Genomic DNA, 22,254 nt, shown 5'->3' with positions numbered 1-22,254 from the left:
ATAAATTACCTTTAACAAATTGTGTTTTATACAGCATTTAGAACATACATAACCTCAAGAAAAGAGATTAAATTTAGAAAGATATCTTCAACATTAATTTCTTACGCGTTACTCTCTACCAACAACTTTTTGATTTTATATATCTTAGAGACAAATGTTATCACAATCCAGCAAATCAGGTTAAAAAATAAAGAAACTCATTAAAAATCCAATTATTTGACTTTAAAACGAGAGAATACAGAAAAATATAATTAAAGTCGATTCTCTAAAGATTACTAAAAGATTAAAACTAATTTTCTTGGCCTGAAAGTTGTCCAGCTGTCATGAGAAGACAGAGACAAAAAGAGAAACCATGAAACTACTTTATATTGTACAGTAGTGCTGGGCGGTACGACACAAATTTTGCATCAGTATTTTCAACAAATATACCRGTATCACGGTATTTGACTGTATTTTCTTTTCATCACARCTCWGCTGATAGTAAAATGTACAAACATTGATTATTGATTACCAAACCACAGTCAGCTGAAGTTAYTCTCTTTCTGCAACACAGGAACYACTTCTTGACTTTTTTCTTTCACTGTACCTGTCGCTGATTCCCTCCTCTTAAGTCTTTACCTCTCTGCCTGGTTGTAGACAGTAGTCACACATTTTGGTCCGGTCGTGAAGGAGGAGGGGTGAGCTAAGATTTTTAWTGGGTCTTTTGTTTTTGTTATTTAATAAAGTCGGCTCGGCCTCCGTGAACCAGTCAACTAAACCCCCGTACAAAACCACTTCCCCAGGCTTTTCACAATAGAAGCACATTAACGTCTCCATGCATTATTGTTGCGTGTTAAATATATCCATGCACGTCAAGAGGTGTTTACTACATTCAGCGAAAACTGTTTTTTTTAATTTAAGCAGTGAAATTGTCACCCGCTGCCAGTTATTAAAAAAGCTGCTCCAACAATAACATTAGYTTGCTAATGCACATAGCGGTGCTGCAAGGAATAGTGTCCCCCGTGAAACAGTTCACTGGTGAGTGCGACGTGACGCTCCAAACATGTTCAGGCTGTTTAAACCGGTATGTCCGGGATTCAGAAAATTCACACCATAAGAAAAATAGAAACCGGTTTTCAGTACGAACCAGCATACCGCCCAGCACTAATTTAAAGAAATGACTTATAGGGCCGGATAAAATGTTCATAAGGGCCAGATTTATCCCGCAGGCCTTGAGTTTGACACGTGTCCTTTACCAGTAACAAAACTAATTTGGTCACCTAAAGGTTATAAAACAGTAAAAATGTTTTTTCTATCTGTAATAAAAATCAATACTATGTAAAACAACCAGTTTCTCCCAGTGTAAATGTTATCAAATTTATACTTTTGAGGAGGAAAAATTTCTAAACAAAATAAATAATTAACAGATGATTTCTGATGAGTTTAGAATTCAATAAAAAGAAGACCAATAAACTTCTAGCATCCTTTTCTTGTAACTGTCCTCTATAAATATCCAGTAATGCTGTGAGAAAACACTGACCCTGCACTGCTTACCCCCCTCTTTAAGTCACTTCCTGCCCCCAGATCTTTCCCCCTCAGCTCTAACCAAAACCAAAACATCTAGCAGACGTTTGCTATGTGCTTGAAAGAAAAATGGACATAAACATAGGATTTGCCAATTGAATATAGTTTTACTTTATTTGCAAACAAAAGTTGCAGGCTGTTGTAATTCTGACAGGAAATTCAGATAGTAACGGTATCATGCAGAAAGTCAGAGGGACACTTTAACTGTCTGCTCTGTGACACTGAGGCTTTCATAGAGAAAAAGAGCCAACCAAAAAAGAGGTTGATAGAAATGTAAACAGCATCTGATTTAAACAAATCAAAAACTTACCGGAGGCTGGAGTCCACCGTCTTCTCTTTCCAGACTCCCTCTAGAGCTCCTCGTGTCTGGTTTCTAAACAAACACAAACCGGGGCTTTAACATTTAGAAGCGGTTTGTGATTTATTCAGATAATTGCACAAAGATTGAAGAACTTCATTTGTTTTAAAGGATCTGAGTCACATTGCTCTTCTGCCCGTGGTGTAAAAAGTAGAAAAGCATTTTTTGTTTGTGAGATTTTCATTTTGTGGGTGGAAGTTAGCTCCTTGATCTTTTCACAAAGATGCAAACTCCATCACTTGACTCTGTTTAAAGATTGTTGGACTTAAAAGAACCATTCAGACCAGATTTCGAATAAAAGCAGAGATCTTAAACAGACTGAAAAGTTACGTTTTGCTTCAGCTTTTACTTTTAGATAACTGCAAAAAAAAAAAAGAAAGAAAAAAGAATGTGACCCTCCAACACAGTGATCCTCTCATACCAGTTTTCCAAGGCAGGATTTGAAGACCAGCATCGCCATTAGGTTCATCAAAGTTGCCTGATGAGTCGTGTCTGAGATGTCTGCCTGCCTCTGTCTAAACGTTTTCCTTTCTTTCTGCTCGTCTGTCTGTGCCAGCAGCTTCATGGGATCCAACCCCAACTTCCTGCCTCCAGCACACTTATATCTGACTCGCAAACATGGGAGAGATGGAAGGAGGAGGAGGAGGAGGGATACACTGCCAACAAGCTGTCAGGACACCCCTCTTTCTCCTCCCCTTCTCACTGAAGTAACTGTGATAAAAACCAGCCAGTCTACGACCAACACTTTCACATGCGCGCTCCAGCACACCCACTTAATGCCTCCTCTGCTTTTCAGTAATCTCCTGTGTTGTCGGTTAGTGGTTATGGGTCAAAGACAGACTGTTGACTGGGCTGTCAGAGTCCGTAAGCCTATCATTAGGCCTGGAATTCACGCAGGCCCCACCTGCCTCCAAACTCGCTGACATTCACAATAAAATCCTTCAGTCACAACTCCAGACAGATACTTCAATCAATGTTCACAAAGAAATGCCTGAAACACGAAACACTGCTCCCTTCTGACAACCTCGTCTTTCTGTTTGCAGGTCTTTAACAAATGAAACAAGACACAGCTGAAGTCTGAGCATTAAAATCAGCATGCTTGAATCATTCTTTTTCATCAAAATGGCCTTTTCCCTGAATAAAGATACAAAGACAAGACTTGTTGACTGACAAATGAGGACAGTTTTTCCTCAAAAACACAAAATGATAGCTACTCTATTTGATAAATGTACACATTATGGAAGCTTCAACAGAAACTAGGTACAAGAAATGTAGGATGACACAAAAACATATCAGCTCACAAAATAAAATAAGGGGCTTGACAATACGAACCTAAAGACATTTCAGGACAGAAAGCTGCTAATTAGACCTGAAAAATAATGAATGAGGAAGTTGTGTAACATCAAGTTTTAATGCAGGCCTTTGTTAAACTGGGAAACATATCCAACCAATCATAGTGACTCACTGACACAAACATAAACTTAAGGCTATAATAAAGGACACAGAGGAAGAGCACATTAAGCTCTGGATTTCCAGGGAACTCATTTTATAACTGCTAAAACTGGCAGCTGATCAAGCAAACTGAGCTTCTGCTTTTACAAGAAATGTGTATTTATTAAGAGGAAAATTTCACTGACTAAACTGAATGCTACAAAGTGACAAAAAAATTTAATGCTTTTAAAACAAAACGGCATTCTGTAAATTTATCAATCACTGATAAAGCATTTATCTTAAGCATAAGCATTTAGCTTAAGTTTGTTGAACTGACAGTGATGACCTTCACATAATTATAAACATAAGTGAGCAAAAAGATGATAACAGCTTAAAAAAAAAGAAAAAAAAGAAAAATTAATTCAGAAAGACATTTATGATGAATGTAGAATTCACAACATTAAATAAAATATACACCAAGATACAATGAAGATGTTTATAATGTATGATTCTTTATGTTGTTGTGCAGGTAAATGATTCCAATTCTACAGATAAAATGTGTTTTTATGTTGTTTTTCAGGCTGAATCCTCTGGCTTATAATACAATATTTTATTTAATATATCTGACAACAGTTTTTGGCTGTAAAACAAATTGGCAGTACAACGGCTCACTGGTTAGGTGGTTAGCACTGATGCCTCACAACAAGAAGGTCCTGGGTTCAATCCCCGGTTCGACCTGGTCTTTCTGTGCAGAGTTTTCATTTTCTCCTCATGCTTGTGTGGGTTTTCTCCAGATACTCCAGTTTCCCCCACAACACAAACATATGTACAATAGGTTGCCTTCAGGCCCAGGCCACCCTTGAAAGAGATCTGAGATCTCAGTGGGATTTTCCTGGATAAATAACATTAAAATTTCTCTTCCTGAAAAATGACTTAAAATAGAAATCACACCAAGCTGATAAGTGTAAAATTAATGTGCAATTTATCAAAGTAAAGTGACATATAAAGAAGACGTGCTTTTCCTGTTTTGTCTTCTAGACAAAATCTTATATATTTTATCTAATGCCGGGTTCACACAGCAAGATAATTATGCCAAGTTTAGGCCCGATTTTGCCCTCCTCCTAAAGGCTCTTTGATTATCATGATGGCTCTAAAGATAATCTTAATGTATTCCTGTGGTTATGATCTGTGGTGTGTTAAGACTGATCTAGTCGGCTAGCTGTACCTAGCCTGGTAAAAAAACAGTCTTTTGTTCTACGCTTTGCTTCATACAGGGGATCTGGACCCCTGGCTATTGAGAAAAAATTGCTCGCTGGAGGCGTGGACTAGTTGCAGTTTTAAATGATTGGATCTGATTTACCCAATCGCTAACAGTTGGCCGTGACATATGTAGTGCGCCAGCTCAACTGTGAAGGAAGCTAAGCTAAGAAGCTAACCGGAAATTGTGTGTGCTGTAAACAACCATCCCTTAGTGGGAAGACAGAAGTACGGAGCTGAACGAGATGGCTGTAAATTAACTGCAAAATTCATCAAATTTAATTTAATTTGGAAACCTTGTCAACACGGACTGAATGGCTTCATTCACTTCCTCTGCTTCCAATTAAAAACTACAGGCAGACTGAAACAGCGCAGAAAATATACGTCATCGTTCAAAACTACTCCTTCTGTTTGCTGATTGGCCCGGTTGAAACTCAACTGGAGAAATCAGTTTCAATGGGTGAAAGCCCAGACGGAGAAGAGAAGGGAGATTAGAATCAAGCAGAATTGTGTAGGAAGACAATGGCCAGGCCAAGCTGTAGCAGGAACATCCTAACATTTCTGCAGGAATAATCATGTAACGTGACGCGTTTACAGTTCTGGTCACAGCATCTGGTTTAAGGTGGTTGACTGAGATGTTTTACTCAATCCCATCAATCTTCTCTTTTGTGATGTGAGACTATTTTGAGCTTGAAGCCACCATGCCGACACAAATGTGGACACTAGGATAAATCTGAATACTTAAATAGCATTTCTCCTCTGGTTTTGCTGTGGACATTTGGTGCTGATTCCTCTTCCAGGCACATTTATGTCCCCTTTCAATGACCTGTTAGAGCCTTTGTGTTGGAACTGGATCAGCTGTGTCTGAGTGTATTTCCTCTGAGTGTGCTGCGTTTGTTACCAGCAGCCTTTCCTCCTGTTCCAGCCACCTCTGATCCTCCTCCATCTGCTGCTGCTGTATCATCAGCTGTTCCTCCATTAACAGGCACTGCTGGCCTACACACTGCTGCAAGTCTACTTCACTGTCCTATGCACGCACACACACACAAAACACAGAACAAAAAAGACAAACGCAGCACAACATGCATGCAGGCCAACACAACAAAACATAAAAATACACGTGAAGAGAACACGCACACGCCCACAGACAAGAAATGAAGACAGATTACACCAGACTGATGAAACAAGCAGAACTGAAAAGGTGAATGCACACAAACTTAAAATAATACATGGCAGTGGGGTATTGATTTTTACAGAATATATGAAATAACTTAGCACTAAGCATAAAAATTAGACAGAATTACGCTTTTTAAGAATGTAAACATGCTTTCTTACCTCCCATAGTGCCATGTCCGCTCCGTGGGGCTGGGGAAGTTGCTGTGCGTGCGAGTGCGTGTGCACGTGGTGGCGAGGGTGTGTGTGTGCGTGGTGTGTGTCCACCATGGCAGCTGGTGGAGGGTAGAGGGCGCTGGGCACCGAGGGGAGGGTGTGAGGGCCAGGATACCCTGCCATCTACACACCAGAAGGAAGAGACATTAGGTTATTCTGCAGTCAGGTTTTTATCAACACTTTGGATTGTCTGCATCAAGTACAAGTGTAGTAGAAAATTCAAAGGTTTTGTCTTCATACCTGGTAGTGTCCAGGATGCTGAGGACTTGGATAGAAACCTTCACTGGAGCGGGGACTGGGATAGCCTGGTCTGCTTGGCTGTAAAAAAGAAAAAAGAAAAAACATGAATGAAAGAAAAAGAAAATAGAGGATGACAAACACTTAAAAATGACGCTGAATCATCTTTTTCCTGAATTACACATCAGAATGGTCATTCAGACGATCATCACACAAATGCCCGGAGCTGTTTGTGTGGCCATGTTAGCTGTCAGTCAAAGTAGGGAACACCCACAGGGCTGCAAATCCAGCAGGCTGTTAGTTCAGCTGATACAAAATAATGTTCCTGAGTACCAACACCACCCATGGATTACTGAATTCTGGACCATCGATCACTAATTAGAGGTGATGCAGGTGTGTAAACGGTATGTTGAATGTTCACCAAAAACCTCGTTTTCAGACTGCAACGACTGCTGAGGCTGAATAAAATGTGCTTATCTTTACACCAGTCTTCATTTTTTCCTATCTTTGCACCTGAGCAGCCAGACTTACTTGTAACCCTTTCAAGGGGTTTTCATCAATAGTTATTCGGACTTTGTAAAGGTCTTTCAAAGTGTCTCTTTAGACTTTGGCTACTTTTCCCACTGGTTTTCTTTCCAGTCCTCGTACTTGACCATGGCAGCACATTTTTAAAAACAAAAAAAGTAGATGAATGGAAAACGAAAGGATATGTTGTCAGGCCTAATGAACCATCTACAGCAGGTGAACCGCATCTGAATGATGGGGTTTTCCAAAATCCATCTAAGACCTGACACAGGATGATCATCTTCATGATGTCAAGCTTTCAGCTCATCTTTGGTAATCACCTTATTGGTGCTAAATAGTATTTGATATGTCAAACTCTGTTGACGTTGGCATTTTTTATAACTTCAACTGAAGAAATTGGAATAAATGGTATCTTTGAAAAAGGCTGTTAGTCACAAAGTAGCTAAAGATCCCAGTGATGGAGCATCCCCATCACTCCTTTCCAGAGTCAGAAAACTGATGTCACACGCTTTACCAGCTGGTAGCAGCTACGATCCATTAAACTATTTGTCAGTCACTATTAAAAAAAGTAGAATAAGAAGACCCCGAAATGATATGCAACAATACACAACAATGGAGGACATGGTAGTGTTGTTATTGCAAATGGCGGATCAGGTTGTTGTGAGAGTAGCTCTTGTGACGCAACCAGTGACTCCACCCCCTAAACAATCAGTGACCGACAGTCTTTTGACGTCGTGCTTTCAGGCCAGCACATACACTTGGAACCACAGTAAAATAAAGGGTCTCGTTCCATGAATGATTTTTAGTGGAAAAATATTGGAACCGTGGAGAGCCAAGACGAACCATGCTGTAGAGGCACTAATGGAAAAAGGTCAATAGAGCCACGCCCCCTAGTTAGTTTGCGTCTGGTCAGTAGAGTTCATTATAATGTCTTTTTCCCCTCACCAGCTTACAACAACCAAGGGTGCACATATGGGGGTTCAGTTTATGGAAACATTCATTAAAATGCTTTTGGTACTCGCCGTGATTATAATTTGGAGTGAGTAAACAAAGAAGGTAACCTAGAGGGCCTTTGAGTTTTTTGTCAACAAACCTCTAAAAGTGACAATTCTTTCATGGTGAAAAACAAAATAAAATCCTGACCCGTCAGTGGATTTTTGGGAGGGTTTTTCTAACTGAAGACAAACCCCTGGACAAACCCATTTAAAATCAGTTCTTAGACAAACTGCGTTGTGTCGACAAAACACTGGTTTGTTCAGTGAGTTTATCAGCCTTTTATGTGACTTAACATAAATCAAAGGTTTTTAACTTAAACAAATACAAAAACATTTCTTTGAAATTAGCCAGGCAGTACACCAAGAATGTACTAAAATGCAGCCAATGAAACATTTTGAAAGACCTTAAGAAAGCTTGAAAAATAATGATCAAGACCACTTTGAAAGATCCTAAGATATTCTGACTCCAGGTTTTTTCATGGCCCTCCACAGTGAAACCAATTTCTGCTGGGTTTACTGACCAAACAAATCAAAGTTTTCTTGTTGACAGTGCACTATGGTGCAACACTGGGTACTTTCAGTTAAAACAGAGGTGCTTGGTGAATCTTGATTTTGTTTTCTTTTTCTGTTGGCTAGTTGAGGTGAAACTGATCTAAATTTATCAAACGTTCTTCCTTTTTGAGTTATTTTTTCTAAACGATCCTATATGAAGGTCAATTTTACACAACAAGGTAGCGGCTTCTACCTTCCACAGTCTCTCATAGTAGCTTTCTCTGGACCACACCTTCGACGGCAAGACAGACACAAAAAGACACAGGGAGGGAAACAGAAAGCAAAGCAAAACAAGGAGGGATGGAAGAAGACAAGAAAAAGGGCAAAGGGCAAAAATAAGTAGGACAGGAAGAAAAATAGATCAAGGAGAAGCAGACAAGACAAAAAAACAACACAATACAAACTAGTTTTGAGTGTTCAGATGCAAAATAGGGGAAGAATACCCTAACTGTGGACAAGCTCACATGTAAATATACTTTGAATTTGGAAGTTTGAATTTGCAGCATATTTAATCCTCAGGGAGGCAAGTTCTCCCAGGAAACAACAAACAAAACCCAAATAAATATACAAATGTGACAACAAAAAACTGACTTTTTCAGGAAATATTCAATCAAATTGCAGTAAACACTGGTTAGTATCTGATAAACCTTTGAATGGATCTCTGAACTTAATAATGAACGACCCAATACATAATCCAATGGCTTTGAATACAAAGGGTTTAAGAAAACAACCTAAGTCCAGTCTATAAAGGTAGGGAGGATCGAAGCTGTACCACCCAACAAGAACAACTAATGTCATCAGTGTATGAGTACAGGAGCAGCTGTCTGGCCTGCTCATGTGTTAATACGCTGGTGACATTTGCACAACCTGCAGGGAGTGACCTTCACAGCTGTCTGCTTTTTTTAAACATACAAACAGGGAAAAGTGACAATATGTGATATTTACTAGTGCCTATAGCTTAATGAGCTGCCTCCCTAAGGTTCCAAATGTATCTACATAAATTACTTAGATCTTTTTAATCAAGTCAGGTGTCAAAGGGGAAAAACAACTAGCAGGTTAGACAAATATGCACATGTACATACAGTATATTTTGTAAACAATTATTTATGATAGTATTTGACAGGAATTTTAAAAATCTGTGTATTTATTTGCACGTTTAAAGACATCTCAAAAACTACGTAAAACTCACAACGGGTCTGAAAATTCAAGTGCAAATTTCGACCCCGTCTTTTATCTCCAATTTACTAGACAATAAAAACAAAATGTAATTTAAAGTTAAAATAATAATATGTTCAATTGCTTCAATCTAAAATGTAATCAAGTAGTTCAAACATATATTTTCTAGTTTTAATTTGTTAACACAAATACACTGATACCAAAGTACATGGGCAGAAAATACTCTGTTTCTACAGTTCAAGGTAAAACCTAACTGTCTACAGATTTTTCACTATGTAGACTTTTAATATAATGATGTTTTTAGTAACCTTACATTGTAAAACACATGTTCCTAAAAACAGGCATGTAGTCCAATTACATAACTCCACATGAACTTTTAAGGAATGTTCTGTAGAACATTGTAATTAAGGTTTTCTTTTACTTCATACATCACTCTGGGGCTCCTCGACTCCCACACAGACACATCCATCATCACATAGAGCTACAGACTGAAGCACAACAAACACAAAAAGCTCTGAAAATGGAACATATCATGGGTGCAGACTGGTATAAGGGTGAAAGGTACTCTGCAACATCATAAAGACTGGACAAAAGTACTCATAAACAAAACCTGTGCAATGTTTTACACACATATGTGGCTAGTACGTTCTAAAAGGAGAGAAATGAAGCAGAATTTGTGACAGAATGTCAACCACCACGTGTTTGTTTACCTACAAAAATAAAGTAACTGAAAATAGGCCCAATGATAAACTTACTGGTCTAGTATAAGTTTTACAAAAAAAAAATACATGTTTGAATGTCGAGCTCTGTCTTTATGGTCCTCAGCTGTCCTGATATTATATACTGTATACACTGCCTAGCCTAAAAACAAAGTCACCACCTGGATTTAACTGAGCAAATAGCTACAAGCCTTCTATTGGATAATTACTGCATGGGTGATTATCTTTCAGGTGGCAACAAGTTACTTAACCCCAACTGGTACAATAAGTTTCTTCTCATTTCTCAAACAGCTATGTCAAAAACTCATCCTGTGGTTGTGGAAAAGATAGTCTGTTTGAGAAGGGTCAAATTATCAAGCAGAGGAAACATCTAAGGAGATTGCTGAAACGACTAAAATTGGGTTAAGAACTGTTCAACGCATTATTAAAAACTGGAAGGATAGTGGGGGCCCATGGTCTTCGAGGATGCACCCATCAGGCCTACTTTACAGCCTGTGGGGGCAGAGCTATGATCTGGGGTTGCTGCAGTCGGTCAGGTCTAGGAAGCTTATCCAAACAAGACCACAGCTGTAATCAAAGCTAAAGGCGCTTCAACCAAATATTAGTGTGTGACCTTTTTCTTTGGTGGTGACTTTTTTTGACCAGGCAGTGTATTAAACAATATTTATAGTTGTCTTACTTGATCTTTCTTTTTTTCAGCAGCAGATTCACTCTTATAAATCCACCTGAATGTTGAATTTGAGATTATAGTTGTTTCCCTACACAGACTAAGACCAGCCTTAGTGGGTCAAACCTGTGACTCAAATTTTTTATGGTTTGTAACTAAATCAACTGAGTAATTTATTTATATTGAATGCACACCCACATTTCAGAACTGCATTCAACATACCTGGAAAACTATTGAAGTAAACTCTTAAACAGATGTTATGTTTCATTTCACATCTTGAAATAAGTACCTTTAACTCCTGCCTTCACTACGCGAGCCAAACTGAAGCCTGAGTAAAAGTAACTCGTGTTGCACTCAACACAAACTATTGTCCTTGTTGATTTCTAACACTGACATGTCAGACATTATGCATCGAGAAACCACAAAGAAACCACAAACTTAGAAGTAAATATTAACACATGTAGTATAAAAGTAGAAGGTAACTTTCACAGCTGAATAAACTAAATTTACAGCTAAAAACATGAGATGTTTGGGCAAAAACCAACACTCGTTTCAAATTAATGAAGTTTATATGAGCAGATTTAAATGGAGACAGACTTTTACACCATCTGTCCTGACCCTGTACTTCACACATTTATAAAAGCTTTAGTAATAAATATGCCACATTAAAGTAAAAGGATTAAAACAAATAATATAAATGATCATATTTAACTACACTGTGTGCTGCAAATTTTGCTGCAAATAATTGAATAATGTTTTTTAAACAACTTTAACAACTATTTAAACAAATAAAATGTCTAAGAATCATGTTTTGTATGATGGTCTAGTAAAAGTTAGCTTTTGTAATCTCACTGTGAACCATGTAAATCTTTCATGTGTGTTATGTGACTCAGTTAGTTCAGCGGATGTAGGATTCATCAMAGGCATGCTCAACAGGCCAGAAATAGAATGCAAAAATCCAATGACCTATACATCACACAAACATAAATATAAGTATCCACGTTCACTCACAATGGACTGGGAACATTTCAACAGCATGTTAGAAAAACCATCCTACCAGGAAAAAACAGCACAGGGACTGAAGTGGGCTAATACATTTTAAGCAAAACCACTTGTAAATGAAAGTAATAGTTTTGAGATGTGTGTGTGTGAACTGAGTTTTCTTCTTTTTCTGCTTTTCCATCGGAGTATTCAAAGATTTTATTTTATTTGACGATGGAGGTGATCATAAACATTGTTGTTAATGTAACTGAGCTTCTTCAAAGGTTATTTTTCATATAGTCTCTGAACAGATGTTACAGTTTCCCTATAAAACAAAAAAAAAAAGATGAAGTGAGAATAGAAAACCGAAAACAAACTGGAAACCTTGATTCTAACACAGTGAAGAGGTGTTGGCTTTTGATGGATAAGTGTTTGAGTAAAGACAGAGTCTTTATGAACCTTTATGTTGTCTTTTCTATTCAGCTGCTCTCTTCTGCAGGGGTCGCCTCAGAGAGCAAACTCACATGAAAGGTTTGTCAATTGTTTTACATCAAATCCATTCCTGACTCAATCTGGAACCCACAAACCAGCAAATGGACTTTTTCTCCTGTTTGTTTAGGTGCAATAACTCAAATATAAATGTAAAACCAACTAAACAGAATTAGACTGATCCATATGGTCAATCTGTTAATCTGTCACTGGCAAAAATCCAGATGTGTTTCCAACTTTCTATTATCGGCTCAAGTAATGAAGTTTTAAATTCTAAACGTTCAGTAAAATCAAACCATTGTGTTTCTATACTTTAACTTTGATTCTGTCTTTGTAAAGTCGTCAACACTTACTAATGAAATTGTACAATAGGTTTAAAATGGTGACGATATAAAATAAAACAACTGGCCTTGTCAGTTTCATTCATTTTTCATTTTACAACCAAGCACTGAAAACTTTTCAAAGGCTCAAAAAAGAAGAACGTTCAGTGTTTTCTTTTTTGTTACACACACAGGTTTGGTCTGGTTAGAGCAAACACTTTCCCAGAGTTGAGCAGTGCACCACCTGCCTGGAAGGGTCCGGACCTGGGTCCGTCAGAGGAGGGAAAGGAAAACAAGGTGGGGGTGGTTACAGGGAGGCTGGGTGGGTGAGGGTTGGTGAAGGATGAATTAGAGGCCGAGGCCGCTGCAAGGACTTTCTCTGAGTGTGGAGGTGGGAGGGGGGGCCTCAAAAATGGCTGCACAGCGGGGTATTTGGTCTGGGGGTCAAAGTCAGTTTGGAGTGGGGCACTGGGATTATACTGGCTGTCAGGGTGAAAGCTGGCAGACAGCAAGTGTCCGGGATTAGAACTTGACTTGGACTGGATCATTTGTAGAGGATGAGGACATACATTTGACACGCTACTGGACAGTGGGTCAATGTTTGGAGTAGAYTGGGAAAGGGGTGGAGAGAAGAGCCAAGGATGAGAGTTGGTGTTGAACTGGGATGAGCCAAGCATGAGGTCATTAGTCAGCACATTTGTCTTGTTGGGGCAGCTGCCGGTGGACAGGCTGCGAGAATATGAACGAGGTAAAGAGCGGACTGTAGTTTGAGGCTGGAACAACAACGAAGGATAAAGGTTGGACTCGGGATTTAACTCAATGTTACGCTGAGACAGAGAACTGTTGTGACAAGTGGCGCTTTGAAAAGCTGGGTGGGGCTGAGGGCTGGCAGAAAAAGAGAAGGGATGGGGAAATTTCAGCGGTAGAGGAGAGAGCGGAGGAGTGGGTGGGAGAGGAGAAGTGTGGGGAGATGATGGATGAGGGTTTCCAATGCAGAGGGAAAGCTGTGAGCCAAAGCGTTGGCTTTGAAGGCAATGATGAGGAGAGGGAGCAGAAACACAATCCAGACTGAAGGTGGGTTGCAGGGAAGGGCGGCGGCTGGGCTGCAAACAGAGATACAAAGGCAGAGGGGGGACATGTGGGGAAAATGTATCATAAAAAAGAAGGGTTCTAAAAACCAAAGCATGAACATAAATACAAATAAACCTGAAAGCAGGCATTTAAGAAGTTTGAAAAATGTATCTGATTCAATCCGTGTTTTATTTACTTCATTTTCCTGATAATAAAAACCACCAACTGTAGGTTTTTTACACAATAATAAAAACCAGATTTACTGAACGACCCGTGACTTAAAAAAACCCTCCCAATCTGTAGAACTGCTGCTGAAGATATACGGCTTTAGTTGTAACTAACAGAAGCAGCTAACAGATGCTGACAGCAGGAGAACTGTGGTAATAAGTCAAAGAGAAGCAGGGAGCAGCTGGAGCAACAAGCTGTGAGGAGGGGTCAACATGTCAAGATGTAGGAAAGATATAAAGAAAAACACATTTATTACATGTGATGTAAGCTGTGTAGGTAGAATATTTACAGCAAGATATCAAGATTTGCTGCTAAATTTATAAGATACATTAGGGCTGGTTTTCAGTGAAACCGTAACAGCGATCGCGGTCTCTGACACCGGCACGTTTTGAAACCAGGTCTCAGAGGGGAACTTTTCGGTAACAAAAGCCGCGGGTGTGAAAGTGCATGAGCAGCCAGCACACAAGCAAAAGTTTCACAAGCAAAAGCGTTTTTTGTATTACTCACCCTTTGCAGCATAAAGGAGCAAAATCAAAATACATCCTAGGTCCGAAGGAACGTAACTGTGCAGCCACAGCATGTTCAGTGCATGAATGATACTCAGGGTTGCCAGATAAAAAACATTTTCTGTGCACATTTTTGCCAAATACAGCACACGCCTTATCTTACAGCACCTTCACTGACAGTTTGTGCCAAAATACAGTAATTTTAAAGGGACAGTACAACAGCTTACCATGCCCCATCTGGCAACTCTGCCTGGCACATTACTGCAGCGGTTCCATGTAAACTGTTGCTTTTGTTGTTTGTTCACCGGAACAAACATTGAAAAAAAACAGCAGCATTTCTAGAGGCCGGACTCTTAAAAACAGGGCCTAAAATTCCACATTTTATCTCTACCRTCAGCTTGAATTAAGATGGCTGCCGCTGCTAATCAACCTTAGCCAACACAAAAATTACTATAACTTGGTCAGATTTAGAAATGCTAAGCTCAACACACACTCCAAGCGTAGCAGATCATGTGAGAGTTCACAATATTACACGAGATCAAACACCATTAACCAAAATGTTTATTACTTTTTAATTATCATAAGTTGATCTTAGTTTGAAACTGATATGAAAGACAGTGGGTGATATGCATTTCTTCATGGAATGTTTTATATATACCAGTCACACACATGTGCGTTCATCCTTATTAGAACCATTCATTCATTGACGTCCATTTATTTCCATGCGTTTCTACAGCCCATCTCTGTCCCATTACCCTAAATCTAAACCCCAACTCAAAAATGGAGTTCCACCATATTAGGACTAGTCTTTAGTCCCTTTAAGGACCACTGGCCTTAAGTCCTAAAACGTTAACAAATACAAGTACACAACAGTGTAAATGAGTGGCTTACTTTTGGTGGAGCCTCATCAGACCCTCCAGAGTCCCAGGAAACAGTGACCTGCCTCCTCATCTCCATCCTGTTCCTTTCTTTCTGCTGGACTTTCTCCTCCTCCAATATCGTGCTAAAAGGGAAGAAAAAAAAGGGAAACAATTTTTATAAAAACATGACATCAGCACCTTAAAAATACAATACAAAGAATTATGAAAGTTCAGTCTGCAGTACGCTATGTAGACAAAGTAAAAAAGGATGGAAATAGAAAGAATGAAAATAAGATTTATGAGGTAAAGTATCAGTAAATGTCTGAAAGTGAATAAAGCTAGAAAACAAGTTATTGCTACATATAAAATATAATTTATATTTATATTTTCTTGTTTGTCAGGTCCCATTACCAAAATAAAATTTATGAATCAGTGACAGTTACAGAAAAGGCACAAATGCTTAACTTCTACATTTTAGGGCTTCCTCTAACATGGTTAAACAATAAAACTATTAGTAAGACCCAGTTAAAAAGCACACACTGCTCTGTCAGTTTCATTACAGCGTGTATCTATAAAAACTTATATACAGAGCATCCCTCACAGCTTATGCAGAAAAACACAAACTACTGCAGTTAGAGAGGAAAACTGRATCTCTACAGTCATGTAACAAGATTAAAAAAATGTATTTTGTGTTGCAATCCAATATCTCAATAAGTCTGTGGTGCAAAATGCTGACGCTTCACTTTACTTCATTGCTAACAAGTGAAATAAGTTTTGTGCTTAAAAACTGAGGTAAACTTACAGAAACAAAAGCAGTAAATCTTCAGTTAAAATACACAAGAACAAACCGATTCACTCAGAAATATCGCAACAGTTAACACCCATTACTAGAGTATTTTTGCTCGTTTGTAAACAAAGCTGAAACCCATTCATCAAAATTAGTCCAACACAAACCTGTTCTCAGGAAAAACTGAGACCATAACCAGTTAAAATCCCGAATCTTAAAAGGGTTGGAGCTGCTGGTTCCACAAAACTCTTCTGTCAAATACTTCAGCACAAACACATTTTCTCTCCCCTCTACAAGGGTAAGAGCTATTTTTAGTAGCATTGTTGCCCTCCTGTTCGTTTGTCTCCTGCTGAGAATTTGAGTGTTTAAGCACCTGTCCATGTCCATCTACTGTGTGAGGGTTTTTAAAGTCAGAGAAATATTTCACTGAATGACAACTCATACATGGATGACTGGGAATTAATCATCAGTATTGTTATCAGACTAAAAAATACAAATACAAGAACAATTGTTTTGTTGTCTAACTCGAAATCATGAATGATACTTTCTTATAATATCCTTCTAAGCTTTATTAACACTTTTCCATAATAATTAGCTTTATTAGGTTTAATTTTCAATATTTTTATTGCCTATAAGTGTTTTTCATTCATTTTTGTTCAGGGCTGCACAGTGTATTGCCAATTTATCATCAATGCAACATAAACTGCAATAAATGGTTGGTTCAAATGGTTGCATTTATGTATTTTGTCAGCATCTGTCTGATAAAAACAACTGGACCAGAAATACTACATCAAACCATAACAAATGAGAGAATTTGCAGTTGGATTTTGGTTTGTAACGTTTATTGAAGACTTTTATAGTAAGGGGCATTTTTCAGTATTTAGAGCATCAGAAAATGTTTACAGGGGCAATATTTTAAAGACGTTTGTTGGCCGGTTACGTTTTCTTGCTCTGAACGCAGACATCAACACTACATTCTTAAGTACCAGTATTTGTTCATTTATCACACAGTTTTGGCACATTGCAGGTTTTCCTGATATCTTGAAGCCCTGTTATCCACCGTCAACTACATCTAAAGCTGATTATTTTTTGAGTCAATACTAATCAAAGCGGTTGCCACAGTTAACCTTGGCGAACACAAAAATAACTATAATTCAGTCAATTTTACAGATAATGGGCTACAACTTGGAGTAGCAGCAGCTGAGAATCCTCCAAATCACACTGAGTTCTAACTGGTCAAACAAGAGCTGTTTAAAACTTTGCTTTTGTTCACATAAATGGACAAACATTTGAGTTAAATGAAAGATCAGATGCTTGTAGTTTAATAATAAAACCCAGTCCTCACAAGTCACAGACATATTTTCTGTCACTTTCTCAGAAACTCTTATTTTCTTGGCTCTAAAATCTGACAAAAAACAAACTCAGTTCATTTGAAGATTCACATTGTATAACAGTAAAATGAAATCACGCACGAAACATGTGAGACCAGGATACTATCGGGTAAGACAACTGTCAGAAATATTGTATGTGTACGAGTCTAAATTTGTACATGTAAGTCTATAAACCTACATAAATTTGTTACAACTTTGCCACATTACAAGTACGAATCAAATTTACAAGTACAATTCTTATGTGAGAATATAACATTTTAAGTTACAAATACAAGTTAAAAAGTTACAAGTTTGCCACATTACAAGTACGAATCAAATTTACAAGTACGAATCTAATTTACAAGTACAATTCTTTTACCTGTCAAAATAACAGACATTACGCAAAAGATCGATTGCAAACAGTAACTAAGCCAGACCACTAGGAGGACATGACCACTGCCTCAATTGGGACCAGATGAACTCTTTATAAACACAACAATTTGCTGAAGGGAAAAGCATTTGGAGGCTTTTCAGTTTGTCATTCATGTCATGTAGTACAACAATAAAGTAGATAGTGGATTTATGATGAACAACCAAAAAGGAAAACTGGTGCATTCATAAAACCGACTGCATAATGGAAAAAATAATGCAAGTTCAAAAACACATAATGGCAGTGCTCTGACCCGGCCAGCAGGGGGACTCATGTCGCCCACCAGCAAACCCCTAAACAACTGTAAGTGAAACTCTTTTTACTTTTAATAGTAGTTTGTATTATTTATTTTACACTTGATACACACAGTACTTGTCAGTATTTGTAAGAGGATGTGTTTAAACAGTTTCTATGCTGAAAGTAGAGCTTTGTTGATTGCTGTTGTTGTTAACATGGTGTTAGTGTTATCATGATACGAGTAGGAAAGAAAAAACAGCCTCATGCTTCCTGTTTAGTCGAAGTTTATTTAGTACGGCTTGAAAAGAACAAAAACCTAATTGGTGTTAACTGTGAGTTTAAAAAGCTTTCTCTAACTATATTTTGTTTTGTTTATTAAGACCTTGTTGTTTATTAAGACCTTTAGTGACCTCAACGGTCACTAAAATGAAATTAATATTTTCTTTGATTCATTTTCATCTCCCTGCTCTGGCCTGTCATGTTGTTTCTGAGTATTTCTGACACCTTGATGCACACATGTATCAGAAAGCTCCAGCATCAGTCCTGATGTTCTGCAGGTCATGAAGACGTCTCCACCTGTACTTCAACCATCTGAAGGTTTGTTCTCCACCTGGCTCCAGTCTCCAGTAGTAGTTTAGAGTAGTGTTAACAGTATCATAAGTTAAAGAGAAGTTGCTTAAAAAATATGGTCTATAAATAATTTGGAACATTTCATCATCACTCCRCTGTATATTAATTATTGTGCTGCTGACCTGAGGCAAGGCAGCTTTATATAAAACATTTCAGCAACAAGACAAATCAGTGCTTTACACAAACAAAACATTTTGACAAAGTGCAAAAGAAAAAAATAAGAATATAGAAAAATAAAATAAATGTTCAAAAAAGACTATCATAAAAGCAGAATTCTGTTTAAGAAATTGAATAAAATATTTTAAAAACTGAAATCAGACAGTGTTAAAGTAAAAATAAAATAAAATAACATATTTCATCATAAATCCACTATCTACTTTATTGTTGTACTACATGACAYGAATGACAAACTGAAAAGCCTCCAAATGTTTTTCCCTTCAGCAAATTGTTGTGTTTATAAAGAGTTCATCTGGTCCCAATTGAGGCAGTGGTCATGTCCCCGTAGTGGTCTGGCTTAGTTACTGTTTGCAATCGATCTTTTCGGTGTTCCATGCATAATGTCTGTTATTTTGACAGGTAAAAGAATTGTACTTGTAAATTAGATTCRTACTTGTAAATTTGATTCGTACTTGTAATGTGGCAAAGTTGTAACTTTTTAACTTGTATTTGTAACTTAAAAAGTTATATTCTCACATAAGAATTGTACTTGTAAATTTGATTCGTACTTGTAATGTGGCAAAGTTATAASAAATTTATGTATGTTTATAGACTTACATGTACAAATTTAGACTCTTACACATACAATATTTCTGACAGTTGTCTTACCCCATAGCATACCATCAGCACCTGGCAGCTCCAAATGCACACACACTTGTTCCTCCCCCACCTTCAYTCACCACTACAGCACCTGGAAAAACAAGGCGTCCTGAAGTCTATTTACTTAAGTCGAGCTGACTGCACAGATTTAGGTTTTCTGTTCGTTTACATCACAATTTACCTAATCTCAGATTAGCAGCAATAAACTAAATACTAGATAATCTGCTATTTGTTCAGTGAAAACAAAGGAATAAATGTTAGAATTTAACTTTATGACTAATGAAAACAAAAAGTTATCAATTTTTCCTTAAAAATCTTTGAAAATYCTTGTATATACTGTGATATTTTCCTACAAAACACTTTTAATGAATTTACAGCAACTGCTTTTGTATTGTTTGCAGAAAAAATGCAGTCACTGTGTTTTGAGAATAGCTTTTTGGAAACATAAAAAACCCACAAATCAAATTATCCACTTTGCAGAAACCGAGACCCTCCAGAGGCCTCGCTGGACAACATTTCAGATCATTTGAGTAAATCAATTTATCCTTCATAGTTTCCAAGAGACTCATAAAAAATTCATCTATTGGACAAAAAACTATTTGACAAAAATAGCAAAAATATACAATGTATATCAATCAAAACTTGTTTTTATTATTCAGAAAAACCTGATTGTTTTAAGAATAGGCAGTGGCTCTTTTTAGTGTAAAATAAGTCACTGGATGCCCATCCACAAACAAGATGTTTTTGTTTCAACACAAAACTTATTCTGTTTGCTAATAATAAGCATTAAAGCTGCAGTACTGAGAAAACAGTAGACTTTGTCTGAAAATTTGAACAAACACCTTTCAGATCCCTCCCACCTTGATTTCTGCTGCACTACTGCCCTGCCTCCACAGTCTTCTTCTAAAGAATTTCAGATTTCACGTTTTGTATAACCAGTGTCACAGGACGAGTGTAAAAAACAGACTGTTCCAAAAAATAAAAATAAAATAAAATACAATAAAATAAAAGAAGAAGACAATAGAGGAGAACTGCCGGGGACAAAAAAATAAATATATAATAGTTTGCCTGTTTTGTAATAATTTTACATTCATAAGTATTCTTTAATACAAAATAAGGCTCATTTTCTAAAGCTAGATGCGGCATAGCGGTAGCATCATGTATGACCCCTACACATAAACAAAGCACCAATGCACCAGAAGTTAGAACTCACCAGAACAGATTTATTATTTTGGGTGGAGATCCAGGGGGACTTATCAACTTGTCCTCTGAAGATGCTCTGTGTTGAAGGATCAGTGGATCCGTGTTCGACTACTCCACCTAGGCAGCATTGTCGAGCACAGATCCACTGAGAAACTTGCGGTTTCAGCAATGTTTAATTTAAAAACTGTACTTTTGAGGCTAAACAAATGTTCATAATTAATTTCAATAAATTACAAGTTAAAGCTGCAATCTTTAACTTTTATAAAAATATATTTTTGACATATTTGTAAAAACTGTCACTATGTCCCGACAGATTGATATCAGACAGATAATCTCTGAAAAAAAACAGAAGTTCTCTGGCTCCTCCCGGTGGTCGTACAGCCATCTGTTTAATAGCGCTCCCGAAGAAAAAGGGCAAATCAAAGCCCAGAGGTTTGTCTCACAGGTGTCAATCACGTACACCCTGCCCGCTGCTGCAGCCGCACACTCTCATTCAAGCTCCAGACTCAGGCTGTATGGGAGGAGCTTAGGAAGGTGGGCTGAAGCTTAACAGAGAGCAAGGGGGAGAGACCTGAAGGCTGTATGTACTGTATCTCTTCAAACTTTTTCTGAGTCCAGGGTTTTCCAGAAACTGCATCCAGCAGCTTTTAAAAGGGCATGGAAATTTCTGTTTTGGACTAAAAAAAATATTGAACCGTGTCACTAAAGTATCAAACCAAATCTTGATTTTTTTTTCCATCGTTGCACCCATAAAAATTATGATCCAATTTAAAGCAACAGAAAAAGTGGCACACCAGCTAGATCGTGTGTCAAACTCAAGGYTCACGGGCTAAATCTGGCCCTCGTTACCATTTTATCCATCCTCAAGGCAGGTATAGTAACTAAGTACATTTACTTTGTTACAGTACTTAAGTCTTTTTTTGAGGACTTGTAACTTTACAAAGTATTTTTTTAAACATTTAGTTTTATTTTCTTACTTTCAAACCTAAAATTGATACTTTTAATTCTTTCTTTTAAATTTAATACCTTGTCACACATTACAATTTTAAACATAACCAAACTCATCATAAAATGAGTTGTTTATGAAGAAAACGAAGTACTGAAACAATTTATGTCAAGTGGTTCCACTAAAGAGAGTTAAGTAAATGTAAAACAATATACTCAAAGTGGTTTAGTGGAACAAGTTTGTTTAAGTAAATTTAACACTTCATTTCTTAATGTGTAAAAGAACTTTTACTTTTCTGATTACTGTGAGGAGTTTTATGACTTTTACTTACTGTATTTTTCGGACTACAAGCCGCGACTTTTTTCCTGAACTTTGAACCATGCGGCTTATAGTCCAGTGCGGCTTATACATGGATTTTTTTCTTCAGCCACCAGGGGGCTCTTGTGCTCCATTTGCTTCAACCACTCGCTTCAAAAAAAGAAGAAAAAAAAAGCGGGGGTGCGGCTTATAG

The 22,254-nt window shown here is 37.6% G+C and overlaps 1 protein-coding gene across 9 annotated transcripts in view; it reads right to left on the bottom strand.

The window, feature by feature from the left end:
• The window catches only part of LOC106524118 (focal adhesion kinase 1), an 81,130-nt gene that overhangs the window by 9,681 nt on the left and 49,195 nt on the right, over nucleotides 1-22,254 (bottom strand). For 7 of the 9 annotated variants that reach the window (XM_014017783.1, XM_014017791.1, XM_014017790.1 and 4 more), the window contains 5 exons: nucleotides 15,356-15,467; nucleotides 6,239-6,316; nucleotides 5,945-6,121; nucleotides 5,511-5,636; nucleotides 1,874-1,936 (listed from right to left, as the gene is read on the bottom strand). In XM_014017783.1, the coding sequence (XP_013873237.1) occupies nucleotides 1,874-1,936; nucleotides 5,511-5,636; nucleotides 5,945-6,121; nucleotides 6,239-6,316; nucleotides 15,356-15,467 (556 nt within the window). Of the gene's footprint in view, nucleotides 1-1,873; nucleotides 1,937-5,510; nucleotides 5,637-5,944; nucleotides 6,122-6,238; nucleotides 6,317-12,035; nucleotides 13,763-15,355; nucleotides 15,468-22,254 lie in introns of those variants that run through there. The other 2 variants (XM_014017787.1, XM_014017789.1) reach the window with 2 other exon arrangements.

This window comes from Austrofundulus limnaeus, unplaced genomic scaffold (genome assembly GCF_001266775.1).
Source record: "Austrofundulus limnaeus strain Quisiro unplaced genomic scaffold, Austrofundulus_limnaeus-1.0 Scaffold177, whole genome shotgun sequence".
NCBI classification, from domain to species: domain Eukaryota; kingdom Metazoa; phylum Chordata; class Actinopteri; order Cyprinodontiformes; family Rivulidae; genus Austrofundulus; species Austrofundulus limnaeus.
Note: the sequence above shows the minus strand (reverse complement) of the source record. Positions and strands in the feature narration are given on the sequence as shown.